General features: G+C 44.3%; 1 protein-coding gene across 14 annotated transcripts in view; it reads right to left on the minus strand.

Annotated features, from left to right (window-relative positions):
- The window catches only part of LOC132458961 (hemicentin-1-like), a 186,957-nt gene that overhangs the window by 117,060 nt on the left and 54,025 nt on the right, over nt 1–15,872 (minus strand). For 10 of the 14 annotated variants that reach the window (XM_060053343.1, XM_060053357.1, XM_060053355.1 and 7 more), the window contains exons 6-7: nt 13,334–13,557; nt 11,658–11,784 (exon numbers count right to left, since the gene is read on the minus strand). In XM_060053343.1, coding sequence (XP_059909326.1) covers nt 11,658–11,784; nt 13,334–13,557 — 351 coding nt within the window. Of the gene's footprint in view, nt 1–8,764; nt 9,280–11,657; nt 11,973–12,486; nt 12,754–13,206; nt 13,558–15,872 lie in introns of those variants that run through there. The other 4 variants (XM_060053348.1, XM_060053351.1, XM_060053354.1 and 1 more) reach the window with 3 other exon arrangements.

Raw genomic sequence — 15,872 nt, forward strand, 5'->3', positions numbered from 1 at the left:
TTAATTTTTCTTTTAGCTGCTGCAGACCCAGCTTTTTCAGCCTCTAATTGTGCCCTCACAGGACTATCTGTGAGGACAGTGGTTTCTCTTCTTTTCCTGCCCTTTGTTGTCTGTTTTCTTGGGCCAGCTTTTGGGTATGGACGGATGGACACAGGTGAAAATGTTGCGTCAGCAGAGGATGATGGCTCCTCACATGGTGTTACAGGGGAGGATGCCACCGTTGCCACATCAGTTGATGGAGTAGGCCTAGTGGAGGTAGATGGAACCTCTGGTGTCACTGCTGGCATTGGGCGGTCTGTGACTAGGGATGGTGCAAAGTCACTGTCACTGAAAATGTCCCTATTAAAAGGCCAAATTCCAGTGCATCCAAACCCTGCCTGAATATTTGCCGGTGAAGCAGCACAGGGAAGGGCACTCTTCACAAGTTTGACACACACACACACACACACACACACACTCATATGCACGCACACACACACACACACACACACACACACACACACACACACACACACACACACACACACACACACACACACACACACACACACACACACACACACACACACACACACACACACACATTTGTTAAGGCAAGCTTTCTCTCACGGAAGGACACAAAGGATACTGATTAGCACCTTCATATCCAATCTCGTCATGCCATTGGACAGCCACCAGTAGCATGTGTGTGTGTGTGTGTGTGTGTGTGTGTGTGTGTGTGTGTGTGTGTGTGTGTGTGTCAAACTTGTGAAGAGTGCCCTTCCCCATGCTGCTTCACCGGCAAATATTCAGGCACAACAGGATGCATGTTGTGGACTCTCAGCTTATGAGCTCCAACGCCTGAAGAACATCGGGGAGAGGGAAGCCTTCTTGTCGTCCTTGATGTTATTGCAAGTAAGTGGACATGTTGACTGGAACTCTAACCAACACAAGATTGATCGACTTGTCTCTCTCTCCCCCCCCCCCTCTCTTTATCCTACCACACTTTGTCTGTCTCCCCCTACTCTCTCTTTTCTGTCTCCCTCCCCCTTTCTGTGTCTGACTATCTCCCTCTGTCTCCCTCTTCTCTCTGTCTCTCCGTCCTTCCTTTTCTCTCTTCCCCTAGGTCTTCTCCCTCTCGGTCTGTCTCTCTCTCTCTCTGTCTCCCACACACTTCACACAGATAGCTTTATTGTGTGTTACCTCCTATCACAGTGTAACTTCACACATACATAAAGCATGGGATTTTAAAAAGGTGTAAAAGTAGGGCGAAATTGTTACTTCTCAATTTTTTCTACAACGAGGTTTACAAAGATAATGCAATTCCTGTCTTCATCCTTTACCATACCTTGTATTGTATTTAGGGCTATTTCAGGGAGAGAAATAATGGGATAATTATTGTTTTTTCTGTCAAAAGGCAGCTGAGGATCTGAGGCAGACTATAAAGCCAAAGCCGGATGTGAAGAGGTAAGTCATAAAACAGTGTAGTAGTAAGGATACTTTGTTTTGTTTTGGCTGTTGGGGCTGATTCTATTTAGTAGAATGGGGCATTTGCAAGGGTTGATGGGTTAGGGAAGAGAAGGTCAGGATAGGAAGAGATTAGTTCCTTCTATTTGCTAACAGGAAACAGAAGGAGGTTAGGAGAGAGGGAGGACGGCATGAGAGGGTTGGATAGGAGGGAGGAGTAAACCTTACCCTATGAGAGGAGATTAGGAGAGATGGTGGAGGGTAGGAGTGAGGGAGCAGTAGGTTTGCCTCTTTCCTACTGTCCTTTCACCCTACTTTGGCTCTTTTAGGTATTGGTTACTTATGAGAATATTTTCATAAACCTCACATATTTTTTACATTTTTAAGGGATGTTTTGTTGACTAGTCTCTTGTCTTCCCGGAAATCCTTGCGTCTTAAGGAAGCACAAAACCTTAGCCTCAGAGTAGGACGAACCTATGAACATGTAAGTTAGTCTCTTATGTTTCATGTGCACCATTAAATATTCACTAAATTAAAGGATTACCGTAAGAGTATTAATTTTAAGCAATGAGACACGACATGCCATTCTTTACGGCACAGAGTTACCACAAACACGGTAAGGAATGGCATCTAGATTCTTTGACACAACCCTCATTGTGATCAACAATGCTCAAACACCACTTTTTTTTTTAATCATATTTAAATAGTTGATGATCATTGAATGTACAACTCCATTTATACATAACGTGACTTTTTGTTTTGTTTTCCAGGCTTTTAGGGAGTCAAAGATCTTGAGGTCATTGTAACCTTGAACTCCATCCCATTCTCATGAACGCTATATCTACAGTGCCTTAAGGGATTTTTTTCAAATTAACACGCACTTGGCCTCAATGATGAGCTGCTTAGAATTTGGTGGTCAAAGGTGAGGGGGACACAGCTCATTGTTCTCTGTTCCCTCCATCTTTCAGGACATCGAATGCAGTGAGGCCGAGGCAGATGTCGCAGGGACAACCATGGCAATCTACACCGTTCAAGCTGAGGGTGATGATCATGATGGTCCTGGTGGACTCTTTGCAGATGTCGGTATGGTCCTGGAAGGGGTCAAAGTTCTCAACAACCTCCAAAGTATCAACCATGCATGCGTAATGCTTTATGGGTTGATCTATGCTCTTAATTTAAGCTATCCAAAAAACTTGAAGTATACATTCGAAGCTTACCAGAAGATCCTGATGGACCTGGAATCGTCCAAGCCTTCCCCCAAAGTACGAGCACTGAAACTCAAATTGCTCAGGTGACTCTTTTTTTGGGGTGGGGTGGTGATGGGAGGAGGAAGTACAGGAAGAGACCGCCCATACATGCTGATAACCATGTGTTTTATAGTGTTCCAGTACGTTCACAACCTTGAAGATTCACACATCGAACACACAGAAAGCTCGAAACGGAAAGTGCTCAGTTAACTATGTTCTACTACTATATGTTTAATGTTGTTGAGCCTGTAGAGTTTGTTCTGTCCTTTCAATATATCCCATTACTGCGATCGTTCCAGCAGATACAGATGTAAGGAATGTTGTTGAGCCTGTAGTTTGTTTGTTTGTTCTAGATCTAGAAAAAAGAGCAGGTCCTTTACTGCCATTGTTGGAGCAGGTACTAACTTGCCTCTGTTCTATTGAAATTGCAAAACATGTTTCATGTTCCATCTATAGCAGTAGATGACTTGGTTGAAGAGCTACACTACCTGCTGAGTACAGTGTCTGTGTGAAGAGAAGCGTTAATAAATTAGTTGAATCAACAAGGTGGTCTGATTGTATGCATCATTGAGATATTGTTGAATTTCAAACAAATACACAATCATCTTGAATAGGTAACCTAATAGAAAAAATGCATTGAATATGAATCATAAAAATAATGCATTATGATTACATTTAAGCTTAATTGTTATGTATTTCAAAAACATACACATTAGTCATCTTGAATAGGTAACCTAATAGAAAAATATTAATGGATATTAATCATAAAAATACATAAATCTAATGCTTTTTGATTGAATTTAAGCTTAATTGTTATGTATCTTAAACACATACGCATTATTCATCTTGAATAGGTAACCTAATTACTATGTAATTCAAACAAATATACTTAATGTATTCTAAATGTATAACCTGAATAATATGCATTTAAATTCAATAAATTATATTAATAATACTGAAACCTGATAAACCTGAGGAATATGCATTTCAAATGAATAGGCTTTATTACACTGATGCATATGGATCATGTAAAGTTTATTAGGTAGGTTTATGTTCAAAATATGAAAAAAATCAAATGGAACTTTGTTATTAATTAAATTACATAAATCTTAGGGTTAAATATTTCTGTGAGTGCATGTAGCTTCCTCCTTTTAGATATTCTCTGCAATAGACACTACCCTCCATTCACAATGCTTTAAAGTCCATATATAGCTTCCCTTCTCCCTCTCTCATTGACATGGAATCCAATCAACAGTTCAGTTCATATTGACACATTAGAACGTCCCTATCGTCCCATTATCAATGTGTTTTATAGAAGTAGTCCCTTTGCTTTGGATTGATCCACAGCTTGGACCCGATCATGAGAAACGTAATTTGAAGTAGAGTTTGACGTTCTATTATTCTATTGAACAACCGTTATGTCTTGATTTAGACACGGGAAAACTTCATAAACAAGAGGATTCATCAAACTTAGAGACTAGAAGTTAGGGATGCACGATGGGCCACGATGTACGCGGCCAACATCGGTCACAGGTGGAGTATCTCTGGTGTATATGGATTGTTAAGCCGTTATTAATCAACACGACAACTGAGCAAAATAGCCTGCAAATAAATGTCTTCATGATAGTTGTTTCTCAGTGACCCCGAGATATTACCTCTCAACAAAGTGTGTGAATTCAAAAGCGGACCTATAAACAAGATACTGTTGACGTTAGTTTACGAGATGTTGTCTGAAGAAAGGGAACTATGAGTGTTGGTGAGCTGCTGAGCTTATCTCTCGCTCTCCGCCTGAGTTCATGGGTTGGCCAATGGGCAGAGAGGGGCGGGACTTCTGGTGATGAGGATCAACAGTGAGTCTGCTCAGTTATATTTATGCCTTGTGGTTTGTCTCCTCCCTGGTTAATTCTCTGCTTCTCCTTTTTGTGTTTCCTCATTCTTTGATACAAACAGAGTCAAGGTAGGGTGGGCAATATGGAGCCACAAGCCAGAGAGATGCTACATTTTTTAATTCAATTCAATTCAATTTTATTTGTATAGCCCTTAATCACCATTACAGTCTCAAAGGGCTTAACAGGCCAAATATTTGTGACACCCCCTCCCCCCCCCTTTACCCATGCCCCCACACGGGCAAGAAAAAACTCCCTTGAATCAGCAAGGAAGAAATCTTGAGAAGAAACGCAGTGTAGGGGATCCCTTCTTCCAGGGATGGTCAGGAGTGCAATGGGTGCCACAATTGACATACAGGTAAATGCATGCACATCGTATTAAAATGGTGATGGGGTTCTGGCCGGTTATCCATGAGGAGAGTCCAGGCATCCAGTCCAGCACCCGCAGCACGCTACAACTGACAGAATAGTGAATTAGAACGGAAAAGTACATAGTGGGAATGTATAATGTAATAAGAAAAGCACAAGCAAACAGAGTAGTCTTCACTTCGCATCTGTTGTTTTCAAACTTCAAATGCAAGATTGTAGAGGTGCGTTTTGAGCTTCCCTTTGAATAGCTCCACAGAGTCAGCGTCCCTGATCACTGATGGAAGCCTATTCCATAGGAAGGGGGCTCGACAGGCAAACGCTCTCTGTCCAGCCGATTTCTTTTTAACCTTCGGCAATGAAAGAAGGCCGGCTCCTGAAGACCGGAGGGACCGAGAAGGACTATAAGGAATGATCAGGTCCTTCAAGTAGGATGGAGATAATCCATGCAAGGCTTTATAGGTTAGCAATAGCACCTTAAAGTCTGATCTGAAAGTTATTGGTAACCAGTGTAGAGAGGCAAGAATAGGTGTAATATGATCAAACTTTCTCGTTCTGCAGTAGTCGGTCAGCAGTCTAGCTGCCGCATTGTGTACCAGCTGTAGACTTTTTGTGGTAGAGTTCGGTAATCCCGAGAACAGTGCATTGCAATAGTCCAGTCTTGACGAAACAAATGCATGAATCAGTGTCTCTGCATCCACTGCAGATAACAGTGGATCTGTTATCTGCAGTGATAACAGATCATAAGGGGCATATTTTGACAGTACGAGTCAAAAAAAAAATAGTGTATGATAGTCTAACATAATCTAATTGTATCTATAATAAAGTCATTTTCTAAATCTAAAGTATTTGTTTCTGAAATGAGGTCATCTAGTCACTGACCATCATTGACTATTTACCACGGTCAGTTTGCAGATACAAGGAATCATGAAATGCATTTGATCCAAAGCGTCTTCCAGGACATCCAGAAACATCTCATGAGGAGCAGGTGGGTGAGGACATCTTGCTCAAGGTTGACTACAGGAAGCTACTAATCCCTCCCCAATGGGAACCAAGTCTAGTCTCTTCCTATAGTCCTATTATAATGGGACAGTAGTAGAAGTAACCCCGACCCTAGTAACAGTACTAGATGTAAAACAAACTAGTAACAGTACCAGAACCAACACTTACTAGTCACGTTGACTATGACTCCTTTCTCCTTTTTCTGTCCAGCGAACCCTTCGCCGTTGGTCACGATGCGGAAGCGGTACGTTGCAGTGTCCCATTTCAGCATCTTTGTGATCTTCGAGGTGCAGTTCCCGATGAGGTCCCCCAGGTACAGGAACCTGCTGTCGGCCCGGACGTTGCTGCTGTCGTAAACGTTGGGTGTGTCGCCGTGGCAGATCAGGTGATTGGGGCACCAGACCACCCGCTCCACCCGGAGCCCCGCGGGGTGGGTGAAGCTGCAGGGGATGGTGGCGGTGGAGCCCTCCACCACGCAGAAGGAGTCAGGGTACTCCACGTGCCAGTCAGGGTCCGCCCCCAGCGGCCCTGGAGGAAGCAGACAGTCGGGGTCACAACAGGGAGCCCGGTTCTAAGGGAGGGTCTCACATGAGGTCATGCTCTCTCCAAGTTGAGCTTTTCACCGTCATGGTGAGAATGAGAGCGACTGGTTGATGGTGAAGACGCTCTGAGAAGGTCATTACGTTGATATTGTAATATGTTTGGTTTTATATCATATTATATTATATATGATATCATATATTTGATATATCATGAAGCATAATAAATTATATTACATATCGTATCAAACTTCGGACTACTAGATATCCAATTTTTTCTTTTCTGTTCTGAAAGTATTAAGAAAAAAAATTATTATCATTATCACTGCTATTTTATTATTATAACATATGGAACGATAAACTGATCAAAGTGTCCTTCTTTGTCTGTGTCTAATGGTAGAGTTGAGGTCCCACTAGACTCTAAAAAGAGCTCTAGGTTGAGCCAACAGGCCAGCTGGATCCAGTTTGTGTACGGACACGTTTCCGTTAGTATCAGAAGAAGCATTACAGCTTACCAGCTGTAATGCTGTCAGGTCATCACTTATGATGATGATCTGATCTGACTATTTACCATGTCAGTTTGCAGATACAGGGAATCATAAAATGCCCTTGATCAAGAGCGTCTTCTAGGGCATCCAGAAACATCTCATGAGGAGCAGGTGGTTGAAGACATCTTGCTCAATGTTGAGCACAGGAAGCTCCTTAACCCTCCCCAATGGGAACCAAGTGTAGCCTCTTCCTATCATCCTGTCATAATGTGTCAGTGACAGAACTAACATTAGGGACAGTACCGTAAGTAACATTAACTAGTGACGGAGCTAGAAGTAACACTTACCAGTGACAGTGACTCCTGGCTGTCCGCTGTCGACGTTGGTCTTGAAGCGAAAGTAGTACCTCTTTGCGTCCTGTTTCAGTGTCTTGATGATCTTCAAGGTGCAGTTCCTGGCGAGGCCCAACCGCTTAACGTGCAAAATGTCTACGCCTTTCTTTACGTCGACAAGGGGGAGGGTGAAGCTGAAGGGGATGGCGGCGGTAGTCTTCACATTTAACTTCCACCTTTTAGACACTCTGCAATAGCCATGACCCTCTCTTCACAATGCTTCAAAGTCCATATATAGCTGCCCTGCTCCCTCTCTCATTGACGAGACATCCAATGAACATTTCAGTTCATATTGGCCCAGTAGAACGTCCATATAGTCCCATTATCAACGTGTTTTATAGAAGTAGTCTCTTTTCTTTGGATTGATCTACAGCTTGGACCCGATCGTAAAAAACATCATTTGAAGTTGAGTTTGACTTTCTACTATTCTATTTAACAATCGCAATGCCTTTATTTAGATCCGGGATTACTTCATAAACTGGAGGACTCATCAAATTAAGAGATGCACGATGGGCCACAATGTACATCGGCCAACATCGGTCACCGTTGGAGTATCTCCAGTGAATATGGATTATTGATCAGCCATTATTAAACACGACAGGGTAACATGAACAAGGACCATGTCTAAAGTACAATAACTGCAGAATAAGCTTAAACTAAATGTCTTCATGATAGTTGTATCTCAGTGACCCCCAGATATTACCCCTCAACAAAGTGTGTGAATTCAAACGCTGACCTATAAGCAAGGTATTGTGGATGTTTGCTTACGAATGTTCTCTGAAGACAGGGAAATAGGAGTGTTGATGAGCTGCTGAGCTTATCTCACACAATCTCTTGCTCTCCGCCTGAGTTCATGGGTTGGCCAATGGGCAGAGAGGGACGGGACTTCTGGTGATAAGGATCAACAGTGACTCTGCTCAGGTATATTTATGCCATGTGGTTTGTGTCTTCGTTGGTTGATTCTCTGGTTCTCTTTTTTGTGTTTCCTCATTCTGTGATAGGAACAGAGTCAAGGTAGGGTGGGCCATTCGGAGCAACAAGACAAAGAGATGCAACATATTTAAATGATCCAATCAAAATAAAACATCCCTCTCTTCAGACTACTTCCTCAAACCAAGGCACTAGCTCACTGCCTTTGGCCAAAGGTCAGACCCATTGGGCAGACTCCAGTCAGGCAGAATGAGTAGGGCCATGCTCCTCCTAAAGATGGCCGACCCACTCCTCCTAAAGATGGCCGCCACTCTCCTCCTAAAGATGGCCGCCACACTCCTCCTAAAGGTGGCCGACCCACACCTCCTAAAGATGGCCGACCCACTCCACCTAAAGATGGCAGACCCACTCCACCTAGGTGGCTTTTACCGGGCTGCTCAAGACACATGACAATGGGATGAAAATGGGTAATGATGTTGAAACTGGTTTATTGCGGATGTTGAAGTCCATGACACATGAAGATGGTGATCCATGCTGCCATCTAGTGATCTCCTGAGTGTGTGTGGTGACGGCTGGTTTAACCTGTGAGCATTGACTAGCCAACGCACAACAGGTGTGCAGCCCCACCAGCCCCAGAGTCTCTCAGCCGGACTCAGGCCAGGTGAGGCTGCTGAGACCAGCCGTCAGCCACAGCCCACAGGGACGGCAATGGAATTTACTCCAATATGGCGAAATAATTATTCTAAAATACAATCACCTTTAACACATTCATTAAAAGGAAAAATTATGTTTTAATCTTAAGTGTGCAAATATGTTAATTTAATCAACTTCAATTTCTCATATCGACAAACAGCTTTTTTAGATACGTTTGGTTTTGTTTGAAAACCATTTAGCAAAGATAACCCCAGCCACGAGGAGAAGGAGAACCGCCAACACCACGCCCTTCACCACGGCAACCTTCAGGTGGACGGACCTGTGGAATCCTGGAGAACAACACAAGGGGTTCATCCATGGATGGAGCGGTGCCTAAGATAGCTCGTCCTAGCTCTCCCAATGACTACAGGCCAGTGGTGCTGATCTCACACATCATGAAGACCTTCGAAAGACTGGTTCTACAGCACCTCAGGCCCCAGGTGTGTGACTCCATGGACCCACTGCAGTTCGCGTACCAGGCCCAACTCAGCGTGGACGACGCCATCATTTACCTGCTGCACAGGGCTTACTCACACCTGGAGAAGCCGGGGAGCTCAGTGAGAGTCATGTTCTTCGACTTCTCCAGTGCGTTTAATACCATCCAGCCTCCCCTGCTTGAGAAGAAGCTCTCAGCAATGCAGGTACACCCTGACATGGTGGCCTGGATTGGTGACTACCTTTCCAGCAGGCCACAGTACGTGCGGCTGCAGAGCAGCCTGTCAGATGTGTTGATGAGCAACACTGGCGCACCCCAAGGAACAGTACTTTCACCCATCCTCTTTACCATCTACACCTCTGACTTCAGCTTCAACTCTGGAACCTGCCATCTCCAGAAATTCTCAGATGACTCCTCCATCGTGGGCTGCATCAGTGAGGACAGGGAGGACGAGTACAGAGGTGTGGTGGAGGACTTCGTCAGATGGTCTGAGGAGAACCACCTCCAACTCAACATCAGCAAGACCAAGGAGCTGGTGGTGGACTTCCGCCGGAAGAGGAAGCCCCCAACCCCTATTACCATCCAGGGGGTTGAAATTGAGACGGTGGATTCGTATAAGTTCCTTGGAGTACACATCAACAATAAACTGGACTGGTCTGACAACACAGAGGCCCTCTACCGGAAGAGTCAGAGCAGACTCTTCTTCCTCAGGAGGCTCAGGTCGTTTGACGTGTGTGGCAGGCTGCTAAGGACATTTTATCTGTCTGTGGTAGCCAGCACGCTGTTCTTTGCTGGGGCGTGCTGGGGAGGAGGCATCAAGGCTGGGGAGTCAAACAGACTCAACAAGCTGGTTAGGAAAGCCAGCACTGTTGTGGGACTTGAGCTGGACAGTCTGGAGGTGGTGGTGGAGAGGAGGATGAGGGACAAATTCAAGTCCATCATGGGCAACCCCTCCCATCCGCTCCATGCTGAGCTGTGGCAGATGGGGAGCACCTTCAGTCACAGGTTGATGTTCCCCAGGTGCAAGACGGAGCGCTTCAGGTGCTCCTTTGTGCCGGCAGCCATTAGGCTGTTCAACAGTGCCCGATGATGATTGTGTCTGTGTATGTCTATGTGTTTGCATATGCATGTGTGTGTGTGTTTAGGTATGCGTGTGTATATGCATCACCCATCTTGATGTTGTTTCTGTTTGTCTTGTTTTTGTCCCTATTAACTATAAGCGTCTCCTTATGTATTAGCACTTTGTATTTATTTATTTATTTATTTATTGTATTTATTACATTGTTATTTTGTCCTGTGTCCTTCCACTGCTGCTGCAACAAACAAATTTCTCCTACGGGGGATTAATAAAGTTATATCGTATCGTATCGTATCGTATCGTATAAGAGACTATATTAGATTAGATAATGTCAGACTATAAGAGACTATATTAGATTAGATAATGTTAGACTATAATAGACTATATTTGATTAGATAATGTTAGACTATATTAGATTAGATTATGTTAGACTATAATAGACTATATTACATTAGATGAGGGACCACCCTCATGTGCATTAGTGAACACAGAGGGGCTCACCTTCATCTACCAACACCAATAGACTCCAAGGCGCAGAGGTGTTCTGCCCACTGGAGTCCAGAGAGCAGGTGTAATCCCCTGGTCAGAGAGCTGAGGTGGAGGGCGGGGCCTGTCTCTGATAGGTTGTGGCCATTCCTGTACCAGTGGACGTCCAATTGGTGGAAGGAGCAGGCTGAGGTACAGGTGAGTGTGACCTGACCGCCCTCTTTCACCACATGGTCAGTGACGGAGCTTCTGACCTTCACATCCTCTCTATCTGTTGAAGACACAGTGAGACGGACGTTCTTTACAACTGGACAGATTGACAGCATATACCTTTCAGTTGAAGTGGTCATCACTTATCATTGACTATTTACAACTTTCAGTTTGCGGATACAAGAAATCATGAAATGCATTTGATCCAAAGCGCCTTCCAGGACATCCAGAAACATCTCATGAGGAGCAGGTGGGTGAGGACATCTTGCTCAAGGTTGACTACAGGAAGCTACTAGTCCCTCCCCAATGGGGACCAAGTCTAGTCTCTTCCTGTAGTCCTAATAGAATGGGAAAATAGTAGAAGTAACACTGACTAGTAACAGTACAAGACGTAGCACTGACTAGTTCCAGTACTAGAAGTCACACTGACTAGTAACAGCACTAGAAGTATCACTTACCAGTGACAGTGACTCTGACTCCTTTCGGTCCGGTGTGCCCTCCGCCGTCGGTCTCGAAGCGGAGGAGGTACGTTGCAGCGTCCCGTTTCACCGTCTTGATGATCTTTAAGGTGCAGTTCCTGACGAGGTCCCCCAGGTACTGGAACCTGTTTTCAGCAATGATGCTGCTGACAACACGGGGGCCCCACACCACGCGGTTCACCTGGACCCTCGTGGGGTGGGTGAAGCTGCAGGGGATGGTGGCGGTGGAGCCCTCCACCACGCAGAAGGAGTCAGGGTACTCCACGTGCCAGTCAGGGTCCGCCCCCAGCGGCCCTGGAGGAAGCAGACAGTCGGGGTCACAACAGGGAGCCCGGTTCTAAGGGAGGGTCTCACATGAGGTCATGCTCTCTCCAAGTTGAGCTTTTCACCGTCATGGTGAGAATGATAGCGACTGGTTGATGGTAGATGGTAAAAAGAGATTCATCCATGGATAGAGCGGTCATTAGGTTAGACTATCATAGACTATATTAGATAATGTCAGACTGTACTAGTCTATAATAGATAATGTTAGATTATACAAGACTATATTACATTAGCTAGTGTTAGACTATACTAAACTTTAGTGAATAATATTAGGCTATAGTGGACTACCGATACATAACATTGGACAATGTAAGACTATACTAGTTTAGATTAGATAGTGTTAGACTATAATAGACTATATTAGATTAGATTATGTTAGGCTATCATACCCTATATTAGATAAGATAATGTCGGTCTATCATCCACTGCATTACATTAGATGAGGGACCACCCTCATGACATTAGTGAACACAGAGGGGCTCACCTTCATCTACCACCACGACCAGACTCCAAGGCGCAGAGGTTTTCTGCCCACTGGAGTCCAGAGAGCAGGTGTAATTCCCTGTGTCGTCATTGGTCAGACCGCTGAGGTGGAGGGCGGGGCCTGTCTCTGATAGGGCGTGGCCATTTCTGTACCAGTGGACGTCCAATTGGTGGAAGGAGCAGGCTGAGGTACAGGTGAGTGTGACCTGACCGCCCTCTTTCACCACATTGTCAGTGACGGAGCTTCTGACCTTCACAACCTCTCCATCTGTTGAAGACACAGTGAGATGGATATTCTTTCCAACTGGACAGATTCACAGCATTTACCCTGAAATTGAAGTGGTCATCACTTATCATCGACTATTTACCACTGTCAGTTTGCAGACACAAGGAGTCCTACAATCTGTTGTATGGGCCAACTTCCCTGGCTGTTCCTGATCAAGCTCTTTGTGATCGAGTCCCTTTGATCCAAAGCGTCTTCCAGGACATCCAGAAACATCTCATGAGGAGCAGGTGGGTGAGGACATTTTGCTCAAGGTTGATTACAGGAAGCTACTAATCCCTCCCCAATGAGAACCAAGTCTAGTCTCCTCCTATAGTCCTATTATAATGGGACAGTAGTAGAAGTAACACTGACTAGTAACAGCATGAGGAGTTACACAGCCTAGTAACAGTACCAGACGTAACACTGACTACTAACAGTACCATAAGTAACACTTACCAGTGACGTTGACTCTGACTCCTTTCCGTCCAGCGTACCCTTTGGCGTTGGCCTCGATGCGGAAGCGGTACGTTGCAGCGTCCTGTTTCAACATCTTGGTGATATTCAAGGTGCAGTTCCCGATGAGGTCCCCCAGGTACAGGAACCTGCTGTCGGCCCGGACATTGCTGCTGTTGTACCCGTTGGACACGGGGTGCCAGCAGAACTCAAGATTGGCGCACCACACCACGCGGTTCACCTGGAGCCCCGCGGGGTGGGTGAAGCTGCAGGGGATGGTGGCGGTGGAGCCCTCCACCACGCAGAAGGAGTCAGGGTACTCCACGCGCCAGCCAGGGTCCGCCCCCAGCGGCCCTGGAGGAAGCAGACAGTCGGGGTCACAACAGGGAGCCCGGTTCTAAGGGAGGGTCTCACATGAGGTCATGCTCTCTCCAAGTTGAGCTTTTCACCGTCATGGTGAGAATGAGAGCGACTGGTTGATGGTGAAGACGCTCTGAGAAGGTCAGGGTGGGACGTTGATATTGGAATGTGTTTGGTTTTATATCATATTATATAATATTTGATATCATATCATAAATCATAATGAATTATACCATATTTCGTGTCAAACTTCAGACTCTATGCATCAATTTTTTTTCTTTTATGTTATGAAAGCTTTTTTGGTGAGGCCCATTAAGAAAACAATGCATTTTCATGATCATCACTGCTATCATTATTATGATAACATATGGAACGATAAACTGATCAAAGTGTCCTTCTTTGTCTGTGTCTAGTGGTAGAGTTGAGGTCCCACTAGACTCTAAAAAGAGCTCTAGGTTGAGCCAGCAGGCCAGCTGGATCCAGTTTGTGTACGGACACGTTCCCGGTAGTAAACAGAAGAAGCATTACAGCTTACCAGCTAGCAGCAGGAGCACAGAGAGGGTCCATGGATTCATCTTCATCTGCTCCGTAGCTGCCTCTCTCTGTCTGGTTATTAACGCCACTTGGACAGGGGGAGGGCTGATTGGCTGATTGTGAAAGGCTACAGTAATAGTCTTCACATGTAGCTTCTCCTTTTAGATATTCTCTGCAATAGCCAATAACCTCCCTTCACAATGCTTTAAATACCATATAGAGCTTCCCTTCTCCCTCTCTCAGTGACATGACATCCTATCAACAGTTCAGTTTATATTGACCCAGTAGAACGTCCCCATAGACCCATTATCAACGTGTTTTATATAAGTAGTCCCTTTGCTTTGGATTGATCTACAACTTGGTTTAGATTGTAACAACACATAAGTTGAAGTAGAGTTTGACTTTCTATTATTATATTGAGCAACCGTTATGCCTTTAATTGATTCATCAAACTTAGAGACTAGAAGTTAGGGATGCACGATGGGCCACAATGTACGCGGCCAACATCGGTCACAGGTGGAGTTTCTCCAGTGTATATGGATTATAGATCAGCCGTTATTATTAGTCAACACGACAGGATAACGTCAACAATGACCATGTTTAAAGTACAATAACTGGCAGAATAAGCTGCATCTAAATGTCTTCATGATAATTGTATCTCAGTGACCCCCAGATATTACCTCTCAACAAAGTGTGTGAATTCAAACGCTGACCTATAAACAAGATATTGTGGAAGTTAGTTCACGAGATCTTCTCTGAAGACAGGGAAATATGAGTGTTGGTGATCTGCTGTGCTTATCTCAAACTATCTCTCGCTCTCCGCCTGAGTTCATGGGTTGGCCAATGGGCAGAGAGGGGCGGGACTTCTGGTGATAAGGATCAACAGTGACTCTGCTCATTTATATTCATGCCTTGCGGTTTGTGTCTTCGTTGGTTGATTCTCTGGTTCTCATGTTTGTCGATTCTCTGGTTCTCCTTTTTGTGTTTCCTCATTCTGTGATAGAAACAGAGTTAATGTAGGGTGGGCAATTTGGAGCAACAAGACAGAGATGCAAAATTTTAAAGTGATCCAATCAAAATAAGACATTAACATTTACTTTTAGTTACTTTTTAACATTTTACTTTACTTAGTTACTTTTAACATTAACAGAGACTGTTGATAAAGGATCTTTGTTAATAACGGCAAGATAGTTGCACTAGTACGACGTCATGGCGGGTAGTGATACAGGGAACAAGAAGAGGAGTTATAAAGTAGTAAAGTAATTCTTCCACCAAATTCAAAATTTAATGTCTTTGCAGGCGATAAAATGAAATTAAAATATGGTCATGAAAATTTAAGAAATCATTACGCGGCCTCTGTAGCCTTTCAGACATCATGTTTCTGTTGTGTTGATCCTCGTCTTCATTGTCAAGCAGACCTAACAGTGCTGCTGCCATTTTTTTCAGTTATTGACAGTTATTTTGAATTTAGGACAGGGTGTATGGCCACCTAACTTAGGGAGCATAACTCAAGAAATTCCTAACTTAGGATAGTTCTGTAATGGATAAATTCCTATCTTAAGATAAGATAGGATTTCTTCCTAAGTTAAGTTAGGAAACCTCCTGTAATACCAAACCCCTAAATGCCTCCCTATCTCAAGATAGGATAGGATTTCAGAGTTAAGAAGTTTCTGTAATGAGGCCCCTGGAGAACACCACAAGGGAATCATCAATGGATGGAGCGGTCATTAGGTTAGACTATCATAGGCAATTCAGGATGTTCACGTGTAGCATAT

Source organism: Gadus macrocephalus, chromosome 6 (genome assembly GCF_031168955.1).
Source record: "Gadus macrocephalus chromosome 6, ASM3116895v1".
Lineage (NCBI taxonomy): Eukaryota > Metazoa > Chordata > Actinopteri > Gadiformes > Gadidae > Gadus > Gadus macrocephalus.